This window comes from Corvus moneduloides, chromosome 3, assembly GCF_009650955.1.
Source record: "Corvus moneduloides isolate bCorMon1 chromosome 3, bCorMon1.pri, whole genome shotgun sequence".
NCBI lineage: Eukaryota > Metazoa > Chordata > Aves > Passeriformes > Corvidae > Corvus > Corvus moneduloides.
Window position 1 is genome coordinate 89,413,028 of NC_045478.1, and position 22,902 is coordinate 89,435,929.

Genomic DNA, 22,902 nt, shown 5'->3' on the forward strand with positions numbered 1-22,902 from the left:
CTTGGCTTTTGGTAGCCTGTAAATAATACTCTAGGGCTGCTCAGGGAATCAGCTAATGAAAGTGCAGGAAAAAAATAGATTCTATTATGAAGTTATTGTAAAAATGAAAAGTGGTAGCCACTCAAGGAGGCAAACTGTTCTCACCTCTTTGCCTGCCCTGCAGTATCTCACCTTCCAGAACTGGGATTTCTCCTTCAGGGGAAGGAAACTGACAGAACCCAAAGCAGAGCTCCAGATGTCTGAGGAGCGCATTTTGAGAACGACGCACAAGTGTTGTTACTGCTAGTCAGCATATTTAGAAGTGACTGTTGCCAATACTGATGATTTTAGAATATAAAAATATCAGAATGAAATCATGTTGCTAAGTTAAAAAGAGAGATAGGGATAAATAGTCACCACATTTTTCTTGGTAGAGATTTAGCCTTCTTCATTCATAAAAGGTTGTGATCCTAATTCCTCATGTGTTAGGATGAAAAAATGTCACTGAATTCATGGATGTTTCATCCAAGAAGTATATAAATAAATATAGTGCTTCATAATGCTAATCCAAGTAAAGAAAAGTCTTCAAAAGGAAGTGGGGTAAGCAGTGAGCGAGTTTACTAATCTCTCTATTATATTTAAAATAGCCTTCTTTTATAGTAAAAACATATGCAATTATAATTAGGCAAAGAAAGAAAGCCACAATCCAGCTTATTAATGCTTTTACTGATTTTATTATAGTCTTCCTTCAAGCAGTAATATGCTTTGTTGCCTGAACCAACTAAGTAAGAAAATTACTTTTCCCAATCTCCAAAGCAATCACTTTTACAGCTTTGTCTAGTAAATGAGCAGTCTACTCTCCAATAATGAAGGGCAAAAAAAGATGTGGAATTTTTTTTAATATTCTAGCAAACTTTGTTGTATATTAGTTCTCTTACAGACTCTACTGAATCATCAGACTCTCAGAAGAGATTTGTACTAAGAAAATGCTATTTAAAGGAATGCTGAGTTTTGCTAAGGGGAAAGAATTGAACTGATGATCAATGCTCTCATTCAAAATTTTCTATGACTTGATATGAAATACTTCAAATAGCTCAAAGAAGTAAAAATTGATTTAAAAATACTGGTATCAGAGTCTAGGCAGTAAAAAAATGAGGATTTTCTCAGGTTTGCAACAGGCAACAACATCAGGCAGCAACACTTGTTAAAAGAGGCAGCAATGTTTGCTACTTTTGATAAAATTACTAAAAGGGAAGGAAAAGCTGTTTGGAGCTTTTTAAATTACACTAAATTCTTGTGCATTAACTCAATTTAATTTTATTTTAAAGATAGACTAAAATGGGAGCCCTAAACGTTGGCCCAAGCAGTAAGAGATTCTTTAGCAAATACAGCACAGAAATCACTGGCTTCAGAGGCCACATCTAGGTTGGAAAGTGTAGAGTTGGAGCATGTCCTTTCCTGTCTTGTTCTATGTAGTGAGCTGTACTGTTGGCTGCTTACATTTTCTACTGGGTGGCAGCACATGCGTCTCAAGGACATGCTGATGCCCTGGATTGCCATCACTGGAAGGACCAGAGATCTGTAGTTATATGAGCTTATTCCTTCTTTGCAGTCTACAATTCTGTGTATATGTTAATTAAGCATGTCCACACATGATTTTTCAACTGTGAGGGTGGCAAGGCATTGGAACAGGTTGTCCAGAGAAGTTGTTGATGCTCCATCACTGGAACTGTTCAATGCCAGTTTGGATGGAGCTTTGATGGAGCAACCTGGGCTTCCATCTGGTAGAAGGTGTCCTTACCCATGGCAGGGGGTTTGGAACTAGATGACCTTTGAGCTTTCTTCCAACCCAAGCTGTTGTATGATTCTATTCATGGGGAAGGTCGAGTGTTCTCCTGCTGTGTCTATCCTGCGGGTAAAGAGGGGACTTTTTATCTCAGTGCTGTCATATTTGTGATGGACCCCTGGCTATTTGCTGGTGAGTCAGAAATTAGGTGTAGCTGGGTGAGTAAGTATTACAGAGAAATACTGTTGGGCCTCTCTTTTGTCTCACCCGTGAGATGGGGTGGGAAGCACTTAAGTTATATTTCTGGGGTTTTTCTGCTGAGTAAATCAAAAGGGCCCAGCAGGCAGCACAAAATGCATTCATGTGGGCGAGAGCTGTAGCACTCCCACACTGAACTCTAGCTACAGCTGGGTACTTAGCTGAGAAATCAGTGTTTTGATTACTTGGGCTAGCAACAAAGGCCAACATTTGACATCTTCAAAGCCAGAGTAAGGGCATATTTAGATAAATGTTACCTTGGGAACTAACTAGCTCCCAAGATGTCATTGAAGTTAAATAAGCAATTGCAAGAAATTAATTCTGACCTTTCCTTTGTTCTCAAAAATCTGCCATCCTGCATCCAGTGAGCAAACTCTGCACACATGAGGGTCCCTGGTGGGACTTTTCTCGATCTTCTGTGTCACTGTGGACCCCTGTGTAAGCATGTGGAAAATGCCAACCCAAGCAAATGCCAGCATTGCCTTCTTAACTACTTTGCACAAGACGAATGATTATGCAAGATAAAAGGCAAACAAATTCTGGAGCTTGCCACCTGGAATTACTGAGGCCTGATTTTGAGAAGAATGGAGGCTGAGACTATGTGGGTGTACCTTTAAATGGCAGCACTGGCATAAGCAGTTCTTGCATCTTGTTGCACCCAGCCACAGCCACTCATTTCCACACTTGTGCTGCCCCTTCAGCTGTGTTGGAAAAAATTATTTACTGCCATGTGGTGAGCTGGACTAGTGAATTGTTCTACATTTGAAACAACCTTCTTATTTTTATTTATTTTTAACCTGGATCCATTTTCTGATCCAGCTCATTCCCTGAAAAAGCTGCTTTGGCACAGCTGAAGAGGTGGTGGAGGGAAGGAGAAGGGTTGCTGAAGATGAGATCTGTTCATGCTACTATTTTGGGGGGTAACTGGTGTTGGTTTTTTGGGTTTGGGGTTTTTTTCCCATTTTTAAACATGCAAGTTATAATTCTGTAATACTTTGGTTTCAGTTAGAGAGCTGGGTTTTGTAATGCTCATTTGTCACTATTCCTTTTTCTTCCTGCTCTTTCCCATCCACATTCTCAGCTCTTGGCTTCCACAGCTGTGTGGATAGAGCAGTTTCTGGGACTGTACCTCCTCACAGAAATTATTTCAATCCACTGACTGAGTAAAAAACAAAGTGAAAAAGCAATGGTGAGTGTAGAGGATATTTGCTCCCCTGATCATGCAGGGCAGAGCCCAACAGCATGTTGCAGTCTGCTAGGGAGGGAAGGCAGCCAGGCAAGAAGCTGGCTCAGGGCCTGGAGAGGGGGCTGGGAAGTCAGATGGCAGCAATGGAGACCTCTCTTCTCACGTCCTCAACTCCACAGGGAGATCCTTGACTGCAGCCTGTCTGCTTAGGAGAGCTCTCTTGTAGCAGCCTTTCTTCCAAGCTCCAGCCAGCCAGGGACACGTGAGCTGGCTGGGGAGCGTGCCAGTGGAGATGAACAGTGGCAGCACGCAGGAAGCAGAGTGAGTGCTTGTTGTCCCTGAACCACCCACGCCACAGCCCCAAGCATGTGAGCCCATCCATTGCCATTCCAGTGGGTGCTGCAGGCACCTGTGTCTTTCCAGAGAGAGACCAGAGGGGCTCATGGAGCTTTGGTCACATATTCCTCTCCTGGGCATTGATTTCCTCAAAATTATCTTTGTGTCAGTGACCTCAGATGCTGTAAAACAAGATAGTAAGCATTACAGTAAATTTTTGTGAAAAACATCGACATCAGAAACAGCCCAGTTTTCCTAAAGGCAGTTTTGAGAAGCTACATGTGCCCACAGCTTATGGCTGATCATACACTGGGAGTGAGTGTTTCTCATGCAGGTAGTTTGAGTTTAAGGCAGGCCAGGATGGCATGAATGTAAATGTTATTGCGAAAGCTTTCTGGGGATTACTTGGACTCGTGCTAGAATGTAATTTCTTTGAGGAATTATGATTTCATTTTTTGCATGTGTGACAGTTGAATATAGAGCTGCTAAAGAAAAGGCAGCAAGGTTTTGATTTTAGGCTGCTTCTTTTTTAAATTACTGTGGCTTTAGACAGATGAATAGCACATAATCCCAGAGTGACAGGATTCAGTCCTGGTAGTTTTTAAAAAGGACAGAGGTATGTGCATGAGAGAGAGAGAAGCAGAGGGCAATGTAAACAAAACAGCTGATTCAAAGTTAAAGTATTACCATCAGAGATTTCCCTAAAAGTCCTTGAGTGTTTTCTCTTTAAAATAAATCTGAATCATTAATCTTTCTGGGCCAGGCAGACTTTTAAATTGTATTTCAAACCCAATATTCCATAAAGAGCACAGAAATAGTAAATAGTCTAGTTTGTCTTTTAATCATTCAGAGATTTAGTAAAAATAACTTTGTTTTCAAGTTGTGCATTCTTCTGCTTTTGTACCTGTCCTCTTCTGAGTGGTGGCAGGTCACACTAATGGGGCTTCTGGAAAAAGTCCATGCTTTTTGCAATCAGTTGAGAAAGAAGCCTGAAAATTCATGGGGAGGTGATCCTCTGCCTGGGTCACTTGTGTCTGCCCCCAATGAGACAGCTACTCCACCACCTGTGACCACTTGTATTGAAAACTCTGGATTTTTGTCTCAGTGGAATAAAAATTATGTTTATTCATGGCTGCACTTTGTGCTAAGGCTTATTATCAAAAGCAAATAAATGAAAGCATATATTGCAAAATGTAGGGAGACATTCACTTTATGTATCTATATGCAGATGCATCCATATCCTAATGAGCAAATTGTATTTTAAAAAATAAATGTGGGACCTAAGGGTGATACGGGATCTTCTGTTGCTGTTGCTGAGTAAGCACGTGGTGATTAACTGCATCTGTGCTGATCTGAAAAGGCAATTTAGCTGAAAGAACACAGAAGGTCTATAGCACGATGGCAAGTGTTGCACGTGCTGCTTCTCAGCTGTGTGTTAGCCCCCCAGAGAGGCCATGCAAGGTGTCCTGCAGGCTGTACTGGCTGTACTCCTGTGGGCATGAGCTTGTGAGCTCCAGGGTTTGTGGTATGGACTGGGTAAGTTTGCTCTTGACTCTGACTTGAGGCTGCCCTCCAAAGCATACGTAAAAATATGTATCTGTGAGTGCCAAGTGACTGTCGGCAGGGAGGTGGAACAAAAAGGCCACAGCTCACGTTCTCCTTTCTGAAGGTCTCATTACTTAAGAGTATTTGCTTCTGCACGTGAAAAATTAGGAGAGGAGGAAAAATTGTGGTGTGAGCAAAGTGTATGGACATGGCAATGAGGAGAGTGAAGGGATGACAAGACTGGGATAAGCAGGAGAGGGGAGCTGTTGCTACTGCGCCCAGCTTTGTTGTGACATGGGGAACAGGGTCTGGAAGATGCACGGTGGATTGACTGGACATGCAAGTGCATTTGTCAGGTTCAGACTGCAAATATATGAGAGCTGTGAGCAGTGTTGCTTTCCCTGGCCGGACTTATTTCATATATCAGTACTGCCTTGTACCCTGCTGTCCCTTCTTCTTTGTGATCTCTCTACCACCTTCCCACTCCCTGTCTTAGCTACCCCTGCCCCAGTGCGTTCCCCTTCCATCACCTGCTGAAACCTCTACTTGACAAGCTCTGTTTTTCCAAAATGGGGAAGGAGAGACATTCAAAAGACACCCTGTTCATCTCCTCCACCTTTATAACATTCCTGTTCCTAGCAGAAGGTAGCAGAGCACTGCCTGCTCCATGACCTCTCTCCTAGGGCTCTTACAGTGCAGTGCCAACACGTGCCATCAGGTGATGTATCTGCACGTCTCTCCACACTCTCTTCTGCTGCAGCACTCTTTCCTACTGTTGGGGCTTCTGAGGTCAGGCCTCTCGGTGCTTTTCTCATCCTTGCTCTGCCTGTTGTGTATTGCCTGTCACTGTTGCTGCAACTTCACAGATAACACTGGCTCTCCTTTTACTCCTTAAGTTCTTCCCCTTATTTTTCTTTCTCTCTGGTTTTAAAAACACTGTAGTGAAAGTAAGAAAGTTGTGAAGACAGAAGACCAATTTTAGGCATGGTACAAGCAAATGCAGCTTCTGTTTCTTGGGCGTTATGTTTGCTAACTCCAGAGTGAGCTTAGCCTGTAACTGGTAGTGCTGAAAACTGTGGCAAGCAGAATTTGCATGTTTGCTTTCAAGGCAGCTGTGATAATAGCAGCCTAAACAGTTGCTCTTTCTGGGTCTTCCTTACAAAAATTATTTACTGCGTCCACCAGTGAGGGGATTTGACATAATGACGTTGCCTCAGTACAAGGACAATATCCTAAGCTGCTCACAGGTGTTGGATCCATAGCCTCAAGAAAGTGAACACCTCCAAAGAAGGTTCACCTTCTCCAAACTGTTGCATAAACTTGGATGTGGAGGCCAAGTGGCAGCCCAATGAGTTCCAGCCTCCTGCAGTCTGCCATGAAGAGGAATCTCCCAGTTTGTGTAGCTGTCTGGTGACCTTGCTTGAGCAGCAGTAAAATCCACAGCTGCAGCACATCTGCACCAAGAATGTGTCTGACATGGTTTTTCATGACAGCGTGTATGTGATGAGCTCTTGATCAAAGGCTCCTGCTAAGAGTTTAGTGCTTTGCCTCAAATATGTAAAAAATGTCCTAGCTTTAGGTTCATAGGATCATGAAATGGCTTGGGTAGGAAGGAACTTTAAAGATCATCTAGTTCCAGCCCCCTGCCATGGGCAGGGACAGCTTCCACTAGACCAGGTTGCTTAGAGCCCCATCCAGCCTGGCCTTGAACACTTCCAGGGACAGGGCATCCACAGCTTCTCTGGGCAACTTGTTCCAGTGCCTCACCGCCCTTACAGTAAAGTTTCCTCCTAATATCTAATCTAAACTTACTTTTGAATCCATTCCCCCTCATCCTTCCCTCTTTCCAACATGCCCTTGGAAAAAGTCTATTTCTATCCTTCTTGTAGGCTCCCTTCAGGCACTGGAAGGCCACAATTAGGTCCACCATGAAGCCTTCTTCTCTCCAGGCTGAACAATCCCAGTTCTTTCCAAATTCCTATTCTTGCAGTCAAGCTTGCTCTAGGGCTTTCAGACATTGTTAGTGAAGTATCTGAGAGCAGGCAGCTGGACCAAGCAGGATGTTGCAAGGCTAGAAATTGTAAATGGCATTTTCTTGGGCCATCCCTCTTCTTTGGGATTACTTTGGGAATTGGATTTATTTTTTAATGGATGAAAAGTCAGTCTCTCTTGCAATACTGCTGATACCTTCTGTTTTCTTTCTCCCTTATGAGAGAAAGCTAGAGGGTAAGTAGCAACCTGGCGCTTCCAGGGGCTGTGTTTGCATCACATGCAGAAGGTCCAGGCTCTCAGTGGCAGGGCCTGCTCCATGCATCCCCAGACTGCATCAGTCATCTCCCTTATGCAGTGTGAAAAAATTCCCCATCTAGAAGAAAAAGTACTCAGATAAATGTCTGCTACTTAAAACATGCTTGGATCCCTACAGTGTCTCTTTTTTGTGGTTTTTGGTTTTTTTCTGCAGAAAATCTGTAATCTGTCCCAACCCTTAGAATGCACAATTTTTAGGGACAGACAAATCCACTTGAGTTTTAAGTGACAGCACTGGTTTTCTCTAAGTTCTTATCCTGAATTTTAATCTCCAGTGAAACAAAATAGTTAGATTTATTTGGCATGTTTATTAGCCATCAAGCCTACAAATGTGCCCTTCTGGTTGAACTCAGGAGACTCACAGCTTTGTGTAATTGAGACTGGAGCATGACAGAGAGTTCTATTATGGCTTCACATATTGATCAGTCCAATTTAATTTCCTCATGGGGCCTGGACCACGCTGGGGATGGTGGATTGTGTTGAAGGCTTGATAAGCCTATTTTAACAAAGCATCTCAAGGGCTTCTGGAACAGAGGCAATTATCAATATTGATACATTTCCTTTCATCAAAAGGTAAGAGCTCATTAATAGGCTTCAGAACAGCTGCTGTTTGCAACACATGGCTTTTTTTTAAATTAACTTGGCAATACTGCTTCCTCACCTGTTCCCTTATCAGTTGGCTATTTCCAGAAAAGAAATTGGGTTCCAGGTTTTGATTTTAGTGGTATATGTGATAGCAGTATTTTCTGCACTGCTATAGTCACTATTTTGGTAATTGAAGCCTAGTTATATTTTAGGGTCATAGTCCCATCCCACTGCTTATGCCCATGTCTGAACAACCCACACCAACAAATTCTGGTGTTTTACAACTTTGGAATTTTGTGTCAAGTTACTGATGATGTCTGCTATTTTTAATGTTAGTATTACTGGTTAAATAGTCTCCTGTTATAACTTCAGCAGTCAGCATTTTTGTTTGTGATTGGATATTTCAAAAATATTTTTAAATTGTGTTTATTTTAGGCTCTCAGTTATGAGAAGAAAGCTCATTGTTGCTTCCTATTGTTTTATCTTTCCTATGCAAAAATCCTAACATTTCATTTATAACCTGTTTGGTGTAGGTGTGTTGTGGGTGTTAAATTCCTACTGCTATTTAATGCTGCAAATTATATGTATGGAAAGAAAACATCATCAAAGCAAATTGCTTTGTTAAACCTGATTTTAAACAAAGTTTTCGGATCACTAGGTAGAAGTTTAGTGCCTTACAGAATGGTTATCCTTAGCTAATAGCAGTTGCTTTTGTTTATTCACCAGAAAACAATTTAAACCATTTAACACCTGCGACAGTGTTTTCTGATTTCTTTTCCATTTCACACTAATTTTCTCAATAATTAGCACAGTTCTGCTTGTTGATGCATGAATTGAAAGTAGCAGCAATACGTTCCAAGGAAATTGGAAAAATCTTTGTTTCTAAGCATAGACGAGTGTGGGTGAGTGAAACATACAAAAAACTGGAAAGGTAGCTGGGTTGCACAAAATGCAATTGACCAATGAACCAGACTCTGTAATGTGCTCAAAATCCTATTTTGCGTGTTTGGTGCGTCATGGTAAGTGGCACCTTACCTGATTTTCCTTCTTTTATTGATGTCTGAACTTCTGGAATAATTTTTTCAAGGAAAGTTACTGTTTTCATAATAATAAAGAAATATTTAGCACTGCTAACTGTTGCCTAAAATTACAAGTCAAATGTTTCTCAGGAGATCAAAAATAGGAAGTTCAATGAAAAGAAGTACATTTTAGTTCTCTATATATCCTGGAATTCTTTGAAAGTTGTGACTCATATTCAGCCATTACTGGAATTCGTGGTACCTCATGAATGTTTAATAGGAGATGGTTGGTACCATTACTGGCCCCCAGGCTGCTGTTTATTGTCACTTCTCTTCCCTGGTTAGTCATGACTGAAATGTGAAGATGAGTGGGTTACTGTAAAATGCCTTCAGCAATGATTAATTCAGATTAATCACCTAATTTTGCAAACACTGGAGCACTGAAAGAACAATAATGGTGTGAGAAATCCCCTAAACTTACCTAATATTAAATATATTCTGGATTTAGTTCTGCAAACGTACAGATGGGGCCAATTCAGGCATTCTTGGTGGTGTGATGGAGCCAACAAGGAGCTCCTTTGATTTCAGTGGCCTATAATCCTTATTAAAACTGTGCTGTTCAGAGTGGTAGGTTGAGTGTCACAGATTAGCAGGATTAAGAGCAGTTTCAACATACTTTATTTAGGCCTTTGCTTACTTCCTTAATTCTCCATGCCACAGCCACTGCAGCTACCTGTTCAAACCATTGCACAGGGCAGGAGGAGCAGAGCAGAGTCTGCTTTTTAGGCAGGGATTTTAATTGCACTCGTATTTCAGAGGTCATTATTGCAATATGTAGCTGGTTTGTGCTACAGAATAGAAATTTAGAAATGAACTATTTTTAGGAACATATAGTGCTGGAAAAAAATCGACTATTTTAATCTAAAATGGAAGGAAATTAGGTAAACATTATAATGTATGGGAATGTTCCTGGGACGTGCATTAAGTAAATGTTTCTTCATATAAGTGGAATATATGTTAATTAAAGTCTTAAGTTTTGGGACAGTAACCATGTTTATCATTGATTTTAAACCTTAATGGTATGGTTTTTTACGTCCCTCATTAATTTTGGAAACTGAGGCCACGAAATGTGAAGTAATTTCTTCTTTTAATAATGTAAATTATCTCATACTAAGTAATGCCATTTATTATTTTGTCCTTAAATCTCTAGGTGCTGAAGTGTTGTATATGAACATGTCAGCATATAATGAAGGTCGGCTTCAGTCGTCTTTCTGGATTGTTGATAAACAGCACGTATACATTGGAAGTGCCAGCCTAGACTGGAGATCGTTGGGACAGGTAATTTAATTGAAAAAGTAATCCTATACCCTTTGAGGGTAGAATGAGAAAAAAAAGGAACATTTTGAGGACACTTGGATATCTCTCTTTTCTGATAGTTTACTGGCAAAAGTGCCAGCCTCCAAAACTGTACTGCCCCAGTTTTGATGACTCTTCTGTGTTGGCAGGAGTATATTACTATAAATTTTCCTTCTTTTCATTATAACAGATATCTTCCATGGTTATACTTCAATTTTAAATATTTTATTCATTTTTTTTTATTTCTTTGATGGTCACTATATATTCCAGTTTATTTATTTAAAAAAAAAGTGAGCAAACCCATTGGTAAATACCAAACCACTGTGGAAACTCTGTGGTAATATCATGGGCAAGACCTAGGCCCTCTGATCTGCCATTTAAAAAAGCAAACCCCAAATTTGGAAAGACTTCCAAATGGAAAGTGGGTATTACACCTCAATACCCACTACCTTTGGGAAGGGTCAGATTTACGGGTACTGAAAGTCAAAATAGTGTAATATTTTGAAGGCTGCATGTATTAGAGAGAATTCCACATTTTTATTCCTCATAAACATGAGAGTTGAAGGATGTACACTAAGGCCTTTGTCAACAACCAGTGCTAAGAACTCTCCACAGTCTGTGACCCTTTTGAGGAACTCGTCAGTAACACGGCTCATTTGCCTTTTGTAGGTATGTCTGCCTTTTTTTCTTTCTGCAGCAGTCTCAAGATCATTAGTAGCTGTCATGTTCGTTTTTGCTGTATGCCACTGACTGTGTGAGGCTGCTCTCAGCCACACTTATGGAGTGAAACCTGTACTTTGAGACATCAATAGCTGAAATGTACAACGGAGGGGGGAAAGAAGCAGTCCTAGATAGTTACAGGTTGCTGTAAAAAAAGCTTGCTTTCTAGATATGAGCAGAATCTCAGAAACACAGGAATAATTTTGAACATAGGTTCTAATGATTTTGCAGAGAAGAAGGTGTGTCTTGGTTGTGCTGAACTTTTTAAGGTTTGTTTTGAGCTAAGAGACTGGAAGTCTGAGTAAAAAACAAATCAGCCATTTTAGTAAAGAGATTGAATAAATGCATTTTTGCTCTTCCTATGATAATAATTTACTTAAAAGGTATGTTTACAAAGGAATCTGGAATACTGGTAGAAAAACAATGTTGTTAGAGAAAGTCTTGGAGAAGAGGATGTTTTATTTTCAGTCAATGTAAGAACATACAGTTTGGGCTTTTGGACGGTTCAGAAGATGTTTGTACATTATCTGTGCCTCATGAGCTAAATTGTTCTGTCATAACAAAATAGCTCTTCATAGGATTTATTTAGCTTATAAATAGTTTAGCTTGGAATCCTCTTCTATTTGGGGGTTTGAGTACCGGTGAAAATAATAAATGTGGAGTAAAGAAGCACATTTGCCACGCAGATTATTGTATTATTTATATATTGCTTATGTATTTTTGATCTTCATCACAGATGATACAATTCCATATAGGTTTGGTATTCTTGTGCTGAAGTAAATCTTAAATCTTGTAACATATCTCCATTAAACTTTGATGCCAGTTACTTGTAGGCCAGTGTTTCCAAAGTGATTCCTCCCTGTTAATTTTATCACTCTTTTTCTGCATGCATTTGGACTTTTTAAAATCTTATTGTCATATAACAGTATATTTTTATATGTATTTATAAGATGAAGCTCAGAAGAATATTTGTACTATGCAAAACGAAATCTCTCTGCATTACAGTAAAAGAGAATCTGCTTTCAATTAGTTGAGAAATGTATGCTGTGGTTTCAGAAGAGCCAAAGGAAATTAGATGCTTGGCTCCTGTTGACGTTAGATATGAGTATTCAATTCCCTTACCCCAGAGTTTCAGGTTCATAAATCAGGGCAACTGTCAAAGAGATGTGATATGCTGTCCTAAAATAATAATCTGTCTTGAACTTTTCACTTAAGAAGCAAAATAAGCACAGAACTCTGTCATTTTATTCTGAGTCCTTTCCTCAAGCAAAATGCTTTGCACACGTGTGGGACCTAATCTTGAAACCCACAGTGAGCTGAGCCCTCACTGGGGAAATGTATCTCCCACAAGTTCTCGTTACCAGAGTCCCAGTATAGCTGCAAATGAGGGATCAGGTTCCTCTCCCTCTCCCTCTTTTGTCCCTTTGCCTGACACTAAAAAAAAAAAAAACCAAAAAAACCCCAAGTCTGTTAGCATCATTTGTCTCTTAGGAGGCTAAATCGAAAGCTGAAACAATAATTTAACAGCTCCTTGGAAAACGTCATCAGGACTTAAATGCTTTGGGTTTGCAATATTTGTGGAGAATTCTTTGTGTTTATAAGATACTAGAAAACAATCTCATAGAAGCTTATTTAGTTTTGTTGCCATTTTCTTGACTTGCCAGCACAGACAAAAAGCAATATGAGTATTTTCTTTAGAAGTAAATTTTCTGCATCAAGGAGAGATTTTCATATGCTGCAGATACTACTTAAGAATAACCTTTAAAGTTGCACATACCCTGTGCCTCTGCTGTCAGAGTTTTAGTAGTTGCCAGAGTCTCAGCCTTGAAATTATGAGCAAGGCTAAGAGCACATTATTACTCTTCAAGTAAAACTGTGTTTCAGTTAAACTGAAAGTTTGTCAAAACTGTAGTAATGCTGGCTGACATCATATATGCCAGCTATCTGCTTCAGTCTGAAATCAAACTCCACAGGGAAATGTAAAGTACTGTTTAGACTTCCTGAAAGCAGGATTTTACAAAAATCGGATGTTTTTTCATTCACAGTGGAATATTTTGAATTTTTCTTTGTACAGGTCTAGATTTTGTGTCAGGGATGCATTTTTTTCTTTTGTTATCCATATATCCAAGTATTACCCAATTACATAACCCACTGAAAATTGAGGGTTATGAACAACCAGATTTTTGCCACTTTCTTAGATATAGTAAGCTGTGTAAGATTTTACTGGTGAAATCATCTCGTTTCTTGCTGGTAAATTTATATATACTGGTAAAAACCTGAAAAATTTGTCACTCAAGCATGCCTAAAATTGTGTAAGTATACTGATTAATTTTTGCCTGTGGCTTGAACTAATAGCAATCAAGATGGCCATGGTGCTGTATTCTAGTTTCTAGTTCCTTAACCCAGTAGCTTTTTATTACTTAATAAAAGAAATGGGTTATATAACCATTGTTATAACCCATAAGCTAACAAAACGTATCATGTATTTATGATATGTTCCAGCAAAGCTTGAAAATGCATTTAGTTCCTTAATTCTGTTAAGGAGCTTGAGGTTTGTAATAAATATGAACATTTCTGGAGCTTTTTATACTAGCAACATTTTTGGAAAAGTTTTATTCACATATGAATAATTGAATCCAGTGGGCAAACAACTGTAATGGATTAGTTGAACTACTTCAGAAAAATGCATTTATGTGCAACAAATAATCAGCTCTTGGAAAATACTATTACTGAAAATTCCTGAAACAAGTAAAATTAATCCAATTGTCTTTGCTGGAAGTGAAATCAGGCTAATATTAGCTAGTCTTGTAGGCAAATCAGGCTAATATTAGCTAGTCTTGTAGGCAAAAAAAATAGCTTAAGTCATAAGTCATGAATACTAATGATACCAGGTAGTTGAGTGTATGTGTGAAGGTTAATGATCAAATTTGAATGTTTAAGGTCTCAAGTAGAAGCTTGCTGTTTGCTCCCTGGAATTGTGGAGTCTGACTATAAACATCTGGACTGAAGGGAAGTGGCTTGTCTGGGGTTCCAGGAGGAAGTGGTCTTGAAACAAAGGAGGGGGACCCAAACAGAAAAAGGTGAAGTTCCTGACTGGAGGAAAACTTAAAATGGGAGAGATCCTGGAGATTAGAGAGCTGTGGATAAGATGGAAGCCAGGGGATGCACCAAAACCACTGGCTGGTGATGCCTGAGACAGGTGAGCAGCCATGCAGCAGGGATGGACCCAAATTTCTGCTCAGCATCTGGGGCCAGCAGCCACTTCCCTGCAGGAACAGAGGATAAGGATGGAAAGTGTGAAATATAATCAATTCATTGCAAAAGCTCCCATTTTGTTGGTTCTTAAACAAACCCCAATATCTAGATCCACCTCAGGGAGTCATTTGCTCTCTCATCTGGCACATCTTAAAAGCATTATCTCAAAAATTCCTGCTTAAATTTTGGCTCAGCTGATGTTGAGGCAAAGTTTCTAAGCATGATTTCTTCTCTGAGCTGTGTAAAAACTGCTAGCAGAGGATTTTGATTTCTAAGATGCCTCTTAAGTACCATGTATTTTCTGGATTGTTCATTCTTCTGATTGTTTTAAATTCACATAAGTTCAAGCTGAATGGCTGCAAGATTTAATTTTTTTTAAGGATAGAAAACAACCAGGCTGTAAAAATTAGGGGTTTTTTAAGGATAAAAACCCCAACCAGGCTGAAAAACGTACTTCTTTAAGGACAAAAAAATAACCATGTAATCTTGTTCTCATTTTCCCATTCATTTCATGTCTGTTGGATTCTTTGTGTGATTTGTTTCACCAATATAAAGTAAGACTTCAGAAAGGCATTTGATTTCTCTTCATCTTAAAAATGCATCAGTCAGTTTGCTCTCCATCCTCCTCTTACTGTCTTGTTGTTATAAGTTACAAACTGCTGATTTTATCTACATAATTTAAGGTAACTAGAAAATTAGATAAACTGTCCCAACACTTTTCATCAGGTTGGAAACAGAGACCTGTTTAATCTGAGGAGTTAGGTGTTTATTTGATGCACCTAAGATGTTAAATGAATACCGAAGAGGGCCAAAGTACTGTTGAAGGTGAGATGTGACAGTGTGTGAATGAGAAACTCTCTGTGAACTATTTTTTCATTATGGTTATTAGTATGTAAAACATACTTGTCTTGTTAGTATTGAGTCCTACAGCACATGAAAGTTGTAGCAATTATGAAGTATCAGTTACATTTGAAGGATAAGGAACAAGTTGCCCAGTTCATTTATTCTGTTAATAATTTAGTTGAATTGACAGTCAAATTAACTGGGATGGAGAGCTATGAGAATTAATCAAAAAATGATCTATTAAGCATCTGTAGACACAGTAGATAAACAAAGTTATGTCTTTTATGATAAATGTGAATAATCAAGTGCATACTTACAGTGAAAGTATATTGGATTCTGAAATTTGTGAACTTAATAAGCCTGTACTCATTAGGAAAACAAACAAGCAAACCAAAAAAAAAAGGGAAAAAAAGGGAGGGAGGAAACTCCCAAAACCTCAGTTGGTCAAAAGATACACTTTTTGTGTGTCCATTTAAAGTAAAAACTGATGAGCCAATATTTGATTTGTTTTAGAGTGAGTCAGTTTTTTGAACTTAGCTATAGGAAGGCTTGCAGCAGGATGTCTCCAAGAGCACTTGGAATGTGTGTGCTTGTCTTGCCTTTTATCACCAGACAGGACAGGGCTGGTTTGAGAAATAATGGGGGTTTCAGTTGAGTTGTTCAGGCTGTCCTTCCTATAGCACAGAAAAAAGGAGACAAAAGCAGCACTCTCAATTCACCTGTACCACCTTCTCCTCTAATCTTTTGCAACAAAAAGACTGATAAAACCCAAACTCTTTCTCATCCTACTCTGAGATGAAAAAAGCTGGTAAATGATGGCATTTCAGGTATTAAGAGCTGCACCTGAAGTGGCAGGTTTGGGGTCATTTGTGTTTCTGGGAATATTAGAGGATCAACCCTTTGATTGGTTGTGGTGGGCAAAACCAAATTGGAAGCAATCCACATGGTTCTTTACTCAAAAGTCTCATCCCAGTTGTATTGAGGACACTCATAAGGAGGAGATATAGCTCAAAGGCCACACGTATGAGGGACAAAACCCATCCCAGAATTATCCCTTCTTCTCTTGGTCTTCATTTCTGGGGATATAGATCCTAATAAAAACTTCCCCAAAATTCAGAATGGAATGCTGCCAGGAGCAAATGCAACCTGTGTTTCTTTTTATGTAACTCTCCCAGGGAAAGGGGAATGATGATTTCCTCAAATTATATCATCGAACACTGTATTTTCTATTTATTTGTGTGAAGAAAATGTCCTCCAATAAAACCAATATGTAATAAATACTGGATTTCTGTATATCTCAAAATACATCATGATGATCATACTTGTTTCCAGCTTCCCCAAAATCTTGCTATAGCAGAGCCACCTCTCAAAACTGATCACTGAGACAAGAACTGCAAATTTGAAACTTCTGTTGATGATCTTTACAGAACTTATAGAGCAAAGGCAGGCTATAATCAGTCAGTTGTTTTTCTGAACTTTTATCTGAGAGAGTCTCTTGAAGTTATGTAATGGTGCATCTGGTCCTTTTGAGATAAGATACTTTGTCTGACAGTAGAATTCCATCTTTTCAGTCAAGTAAAAGTTATATTGAGAGTTTCCATTTGATAAAATGTTGTTCTAGTATGAATTACAGATTTGTCCCTAATGTGCACTTTGTCGGGTTTTGCCATCTTCTTCTAGTAATTTGCTTAATTTTCTTACTATCCCAATGGTGTTCAGTATCATACGGCTATTAGTAAACTGAGCACAGTCTCAAGTGTCCTATAACATGAAAAAAGGCTCTTTCAGCTTCATTGTCCATGAGGTTCAATCAAGCTCAGATGGGTAAATACTGGACTGAAACTACAGGCAACATAATCCTGGTGTATTCTATCTAAATTTGTATTTCTGTCTTAATGAATCTCTCTTCTATAAGACAGAGAATATCTCCTAAAAAGTTTTGATATCCATGTGATCCAATCATTAAAAAAAAACCTTTATGGGTTTTCTTTCTATGGGATCATTTCCTGAGCTACCTAATATTTTAAAGATAACAGAAAAATGCAACACAGGTCTTCAAGCATAGGTGAATGAGGCAATATGTGAAGAAAGCAGGTATAAGGAGATATTAGAGAGCTGTATTGACAATTACTTCTTTAGACTATTTATTACCTTTTTCTATTTCCTGCTGCATAGAAATCTAGTTGTATTGTCAGAACTCTGCTGTGATGCTATTACAGCTTGTCCTTCAAAGGACATTTTTATTATTTTCACTAAGAGCTTTTGGCTGGTGTTCCTATCTTTGACCCAGTCTAGAGCAGTTTAGTGGCTAATACCTATCTCCAAAATTGCAGCTTTCTTATTTTCTTTTTTCTTTTTCCCCCAAGGAATGGGGCACTGGAAGAAGATACGTTGCTCTTGGAAATGTGCAGATCTCACAGCATGCATTTATCATGGTGTAAAGTTTGCATTTTTGGACAAAAAAAATGTTTTGTTTGATTCTTTAACTGAGACAGGCTGCTTTTTCTCAGTTCCATCCAGTAAATCAGGACAGTCAGTGTTGCCCATTATGCTTATTCTGCTTGAAATTTATTACCTGTGCATCCAGTATTTACAAATAAATATCAGTGAAGCAAAAGGACATTTTGTCTCTTGCTTACCATTGCTGTGCACTGCTCACAGAGGGCCGGCTAAAGCTGGGCAGGAACATGGGTAATGTGGCTGCTCCCCTTGTGTCTTGTGTGTGCTCCTTACTCCTGTAATCCTGTTTGTGATTTACTGACTGAAAACAGCATGGGATCTATATATTTACTTTGCACTTGGAGCCAGAAAGTGGTCTCAGCTTGGCTAGTTTCTCTGGCTGCAGTGCTGATTCCCTGCTTGGAGGAACTAGGAAGTTGTTCCTGTTTGCCATACTTCTCCCACTGTTGTGCTCTGTTCTCACATGCATCAATGCATCATCTGCATTGTGTGTCTGTATTTAGTGTAGGAGAGGGCAAAATACATCAATGGCTTGCTGCATGTTTTTATTTGATTTCTGTTGACTGTAGGTATATGCTTATCACTCTGTTTCTGACCTCTGAAATTACAGATCTTGTCTCGTTTTTGATTTTTTGTTGATTTTTTTGAATTGCTCTGAAAGTGCTGTAGAACAGGTTTCTCTGCTATTGAAATAATCAATAATAAATTGTAAATCTGTAAGTAATAATCCTGCAGAGCAAAATGATGCAATATTCTGTTTGAACAGATAAACGCAGTTCTTTCCAAAGCAGCATGGCATATTCAGGTAGCTGGATACCTGAATATCTGCTGAATGCCAGGCTTAATGTGAATAGATTTAGACTGGATATTAGGAAGAAATTCTTTACTGTGAGGGTAGTGAGACATTGGAACAGGTTGGCCCAGAGAAATCGTAGATGCACCATCCCTGGAAGTGTTCAAGGCCAGGTTGGATGGGGCACTGAGCAATCTGATCTAGTGAATGGCATCCGTGCCTGTAACAGGGGGATAGGAATTAGATGATCTTTATGGACATTTTCAATCCAGCCCATTGTATGTTTCTATTTTCTTCTCATCTTTTTTTTTTTAGTTGCTGTGGAAGTCCTGTGAACAGGTTTTCCTGCTGTTGGAGTAATCAATAATAGATTGGAAATCAATAAATAATAAGCCTCCAGAGCAAAATTATGGAATATCCATTTTGAATGAATAAACTGACTTCTTTCCAAAGCAGCATGGCATATTCAGGTAGTTGGATCTCCAAAACCCAAAGGAAAATAGAAGGTTCTTTCTCCAGTAAAACTAACATCATTATCATTTGCTTTCTTTTTAATACTTGCCATACCACCACTATGTCTTAATTAAGAGTCATAGATGTTGCAAAGAGAGTGTGATTGGTTCTGGTTTGTTACTGGTCCCTCAGATACCTGACAAATAATATCAGTGTACAGCATTATCAGACTTGAAAATTTTGGATGGGTTCTAGAAGTGTTCAGGGAACTGGAGGCATGTAGGAATTTGCTGCCAGAACACAAACTGTACACCACTGCACACAGGATAGAAAATCATCCATAAAAGTGTGTGCAAAAAAAGAGACGGCTTTTAAGACCCCTTCTGCTATCTTGAAGCAAATACTGTGGTGAATAGACAGTGCTGGTGACGTGTGCTTACACGAGCCCATGGCCTAGAGATAAGACTCAGTGGCCTAAAAGTTAAGCTGTTGAAATTTACAAAAATTGTTTGGGAGGATCTCCCAGAAACTGCATCACAAATAACTCACCTGGCAGTTGTCTTGCCTTTAAAAAAAAAAAAAAAATTAAAAAAATTAGTCACAGAGATTAAAATTGTTTCTAGGCACATCTCTATAAAGCCTGTTTGCGGTGATCTACCCAGTGGTAGTCTGAAATAACCAGTAAACTTACATGGATATAAAAAAAGCAGTAAATCCACCACTTTCCCAAAAATTTGATTTATGTTAGGCTGAAAGAAAACTTGTTCATTAAACCCCAGCTGAATCTCTATGGGGGAGCTAATGCAACACAGTCTATTCTGTCGTTTTCCACAAGAACTTGCTGGCAACTAATCTTGGTCAGTGATGTTAACAAATGGAGGCAGATTCCTCTCAGAGGGATTTAGTTATTAGCATACCCCATCAGATCAATCTTTTTCAACTAAACAATTAAAATAACAACATTAAAATAATCCTAAAAGTGTTTTCCCAATATGTGATTCCACCCACACACACACACTTTGATATTGCACAGATGACAGTTCCCCTCTAGAAAAATGTCTTCCTTCAGAACTGCCTCAACTCCAAAAGGTTCCCAAATGGAGCCCAGTCACCTCCTGTTTGAAAGTTGGAATCCTTTCATGGAAAACTGGATTTAGTATTGTCCTGTGAAAGAGACACACAGTAAATCAGGCTGGAAATACCACGGCATAAATCTCCATGAGTTGGGGTAAGGAAGGACAATCATTTCAGTCATTCTATACAAGACAAATGACTCTACAGTTCAGAATAAAATCTCATCTTTCTATACCCATAAGTCATCAAGCAGAACAAAACAGTCTGACAAAGCATTCCTTCCATATGAATGTGCAGCATTAATGTCATCACTAACCTTTTCAGATTTTGATATTGTCGTCATAAGCATCAAGGCCTGGTTTAGAAGTCATCATGCAGTCACCTTTCTTAACTTTTCTAAATAAACAGCAGCCATCAAAACAGTGAAATCATTGACATTTCCCTGGAACTGCTCAGTGGAAAACTATTAATCCTTGCATGAGGGAGGTGTATTGGGCAGGCAGTGCCTGCAAACAGAATTGTTAAGTGTGTCTTCAGAGAACTGTAGAAGTCATGAGAATCATGGTATTGGACAGGCAACTTTTTCTAATCAGTATGATGACTTATTAGGCATTTCTTTCAAATGTAGTGCTAGAGAACCTCTCAAGAAATAGCTGAGGAAATTCGGCCTGTTTAGCCTGGAGAAGAGATGACTGAGAGGGGAGCTCATCAATGTCTATGAGTATCTCAAGGGAGGTGCCAAGAGGATGTTTCCAGGCTCTGCTCGGTGGTGCCCAGCAATAGGACAGGAGGCAATGGGCAGAAACTGATGCACAGGAAGTTCCACCTGAACACGAGGAAGAGCTTCTTTACTGTGTGGGTGACCCAGCACTGGAACAGATTGCCATAACAGAGAGGCTGTGGAGTCTCCCTCAGGGGAGGTACTCGAGAACTGTTTGGACACAATCCTGTGCCACGTGCTCTAGGATGACCCTGGTAGGAGGGAGGCTAGACTAGATGACCTCCAGTGGATGCTTCCAGCCTTACACAGTCTGCGATTGTGTGTTCCAAATTTTACTGTTAGAGTCCAGAGGCAGAAACATGATGTATTAATTCAATTACAAGTTTTCTTCCTAGGGGCCTATACCAGGACCAGATCTTTGCAGGAGACATTGCTTCCATGTTGAAGCAGCCAGAAGCCTATCAGTGATATATCACAATATATAGCCTATCAGATATCACAAATATCTCAGATGGTTACTCAGGAGAAAAGGACATAGAGCAACAGTGGATTTCTAGAATAGATTTTCATATTGGCCGGCCATTGTTCTGGGACTGCCTGTGTACCATTTTGCTGAATTGCCTTACCTATCTAAACTGCTTGGATTTCTAGCTTACCTCAAGGTCCTGTACACTGAATTTAATCAAGACTCAGTCAAAAATTAATTAGCATGCCTTTGGGCCTCTGCTTACACCAAGAAGATAGGCTTCTAATTCTGATCAGGTAGTCTGGCAAAGCTCAACAGTTATAGCAATAATTCATATGCAATGTCATTGTCCCAGTTTGTGTCCCCAGCATGCCTGCTACCAATCTCTATTCACTTTGCAAAAGGAAAACTCACTGTGTATGTCAGTAATGTTATAAATAATGCATCCAATTAGTCAACTACATGCTGTTGCATTTCCCTGAAGGCCATGGATCCAAAAGCCGCAAAGAAACTGTGTGCTTTGAGAGAAATGTTTCGACATAAATATTGCCCTTACTCTGAGATCAGCCCTTTGCACTCTCCTCTCTCTGTTGTACAGCAGAACACATATGAAGGCTGCCTTTTGCAGCATTACATAGGATGAGAACAAATGCTAAGAGCTCGTGCTGTGATTTCCAGCTGCGTGAAGAGAATGCGAGATAAGGGCTGACAGGACAGGCTCTGGTGCAGGGAGGATGGAAAGAGGCTGCAGGAGCTACACACACATGCGTGGTGAGGGAGAGTCCAGGCTTCTCAGAAGCTAGCAGGGTCTTCCACTTCACCTGTTCGTTTTGTTATGGTTCCACTGGAGAAGTGAATTTTTTAATGTCATGTGAATGATACCAAGACTGAAATGTGGTGCAGCTTGCCAGCAGTGAGATGGGAGGCCAACACAACGTGATCCTTTTCTTTCCAGCCTGCACTTTTCTTTGATAAAAGGAACAAAACAGTGTTTCAAAAGAGAAACAGAATCAAATTAGAATTCACATTAATTAAATTTCCTGCAGTAAAACAAGAAATAAATCAAACATGATCCTGGAAAAATGTTTTCTTGCAGTTGCGAGCTTCCAATTCCCCTAAAGAAGACACTTTTGCTTGCTTTGAGGGGGTAATGAAACTGTAAACTGAAAAGTCATTTGAAAATGATAAATTAGGCTGTGATTATGCCAAGTGATATTAATTATGCTGATAGATTATATGGCAATGAATTTTTAACTGATTCAGTTCTGCCTTCTGGCTTGCTCTGACAATTAGCCATGTGTCAGGCTCGGTTTGTTAGCAAGCTTCAACAGCAGTAAAAAGCCCAAATTGCACTCAAAATCCTGTGGTAGGGTCTATGTAAACATCATCACAGAGTGGTCCATGGTTTAAGGAAACTATATTTGAATTTTTTGTACAAAAAAATTATTTTTGCTGAGTTTTTCATATCAATAGAGCAGGTGGCTGAAAAAGGAAAATCATCATGGGGCCTCTTTCTAATGTGATGAGGACACAGGGGATTTCTGGTTTTCTGCTTTGAAGTTGCATTACTACCTCTTCATCACAAAATTCTTTTTAAACCACACCATTTTAAAACAAGCCCCCCTTCTGTCTGAGTGTCTAACTTGCTTTGCATCTCAGCAGCGGTACTTTTCGGCAGAAATTAAATGCTACGCCTATCTTTTTTTCTCAGCATGATTTTCTTAAGATCAGGGTGCTATGAAAAATAATGGTGAGGCTGA

The 22,902-nt window shown here is 39.4% G+C and overlaps 1 protein-coding gene across 4 annotated transcripts in view; it reads left to right on the plus strand.

Annotated features, from left to right (window-relative positions):
* Positions 1–22,902, plus strand: part of PLD5 (phospholipase D family member 5) — a 184,418-nt gene that overhangs the window by 132,833 nt on the left and 28,683 nt on the right. For all 4 annotated transcript variants that reach the window (XM_032102673.1, XM_032102674.1, XM_032102675.1 and 1 more), the window contains one exon: positions 10,212–10,339. In XM_032102673.1, the coding sequence (XP_031958564.1) occupies positions 10,212–10,339 (128 nt within the window). The remainder of the gene's footprint in view (positions 1–10,211; positions 10,340–22,902) is intronic.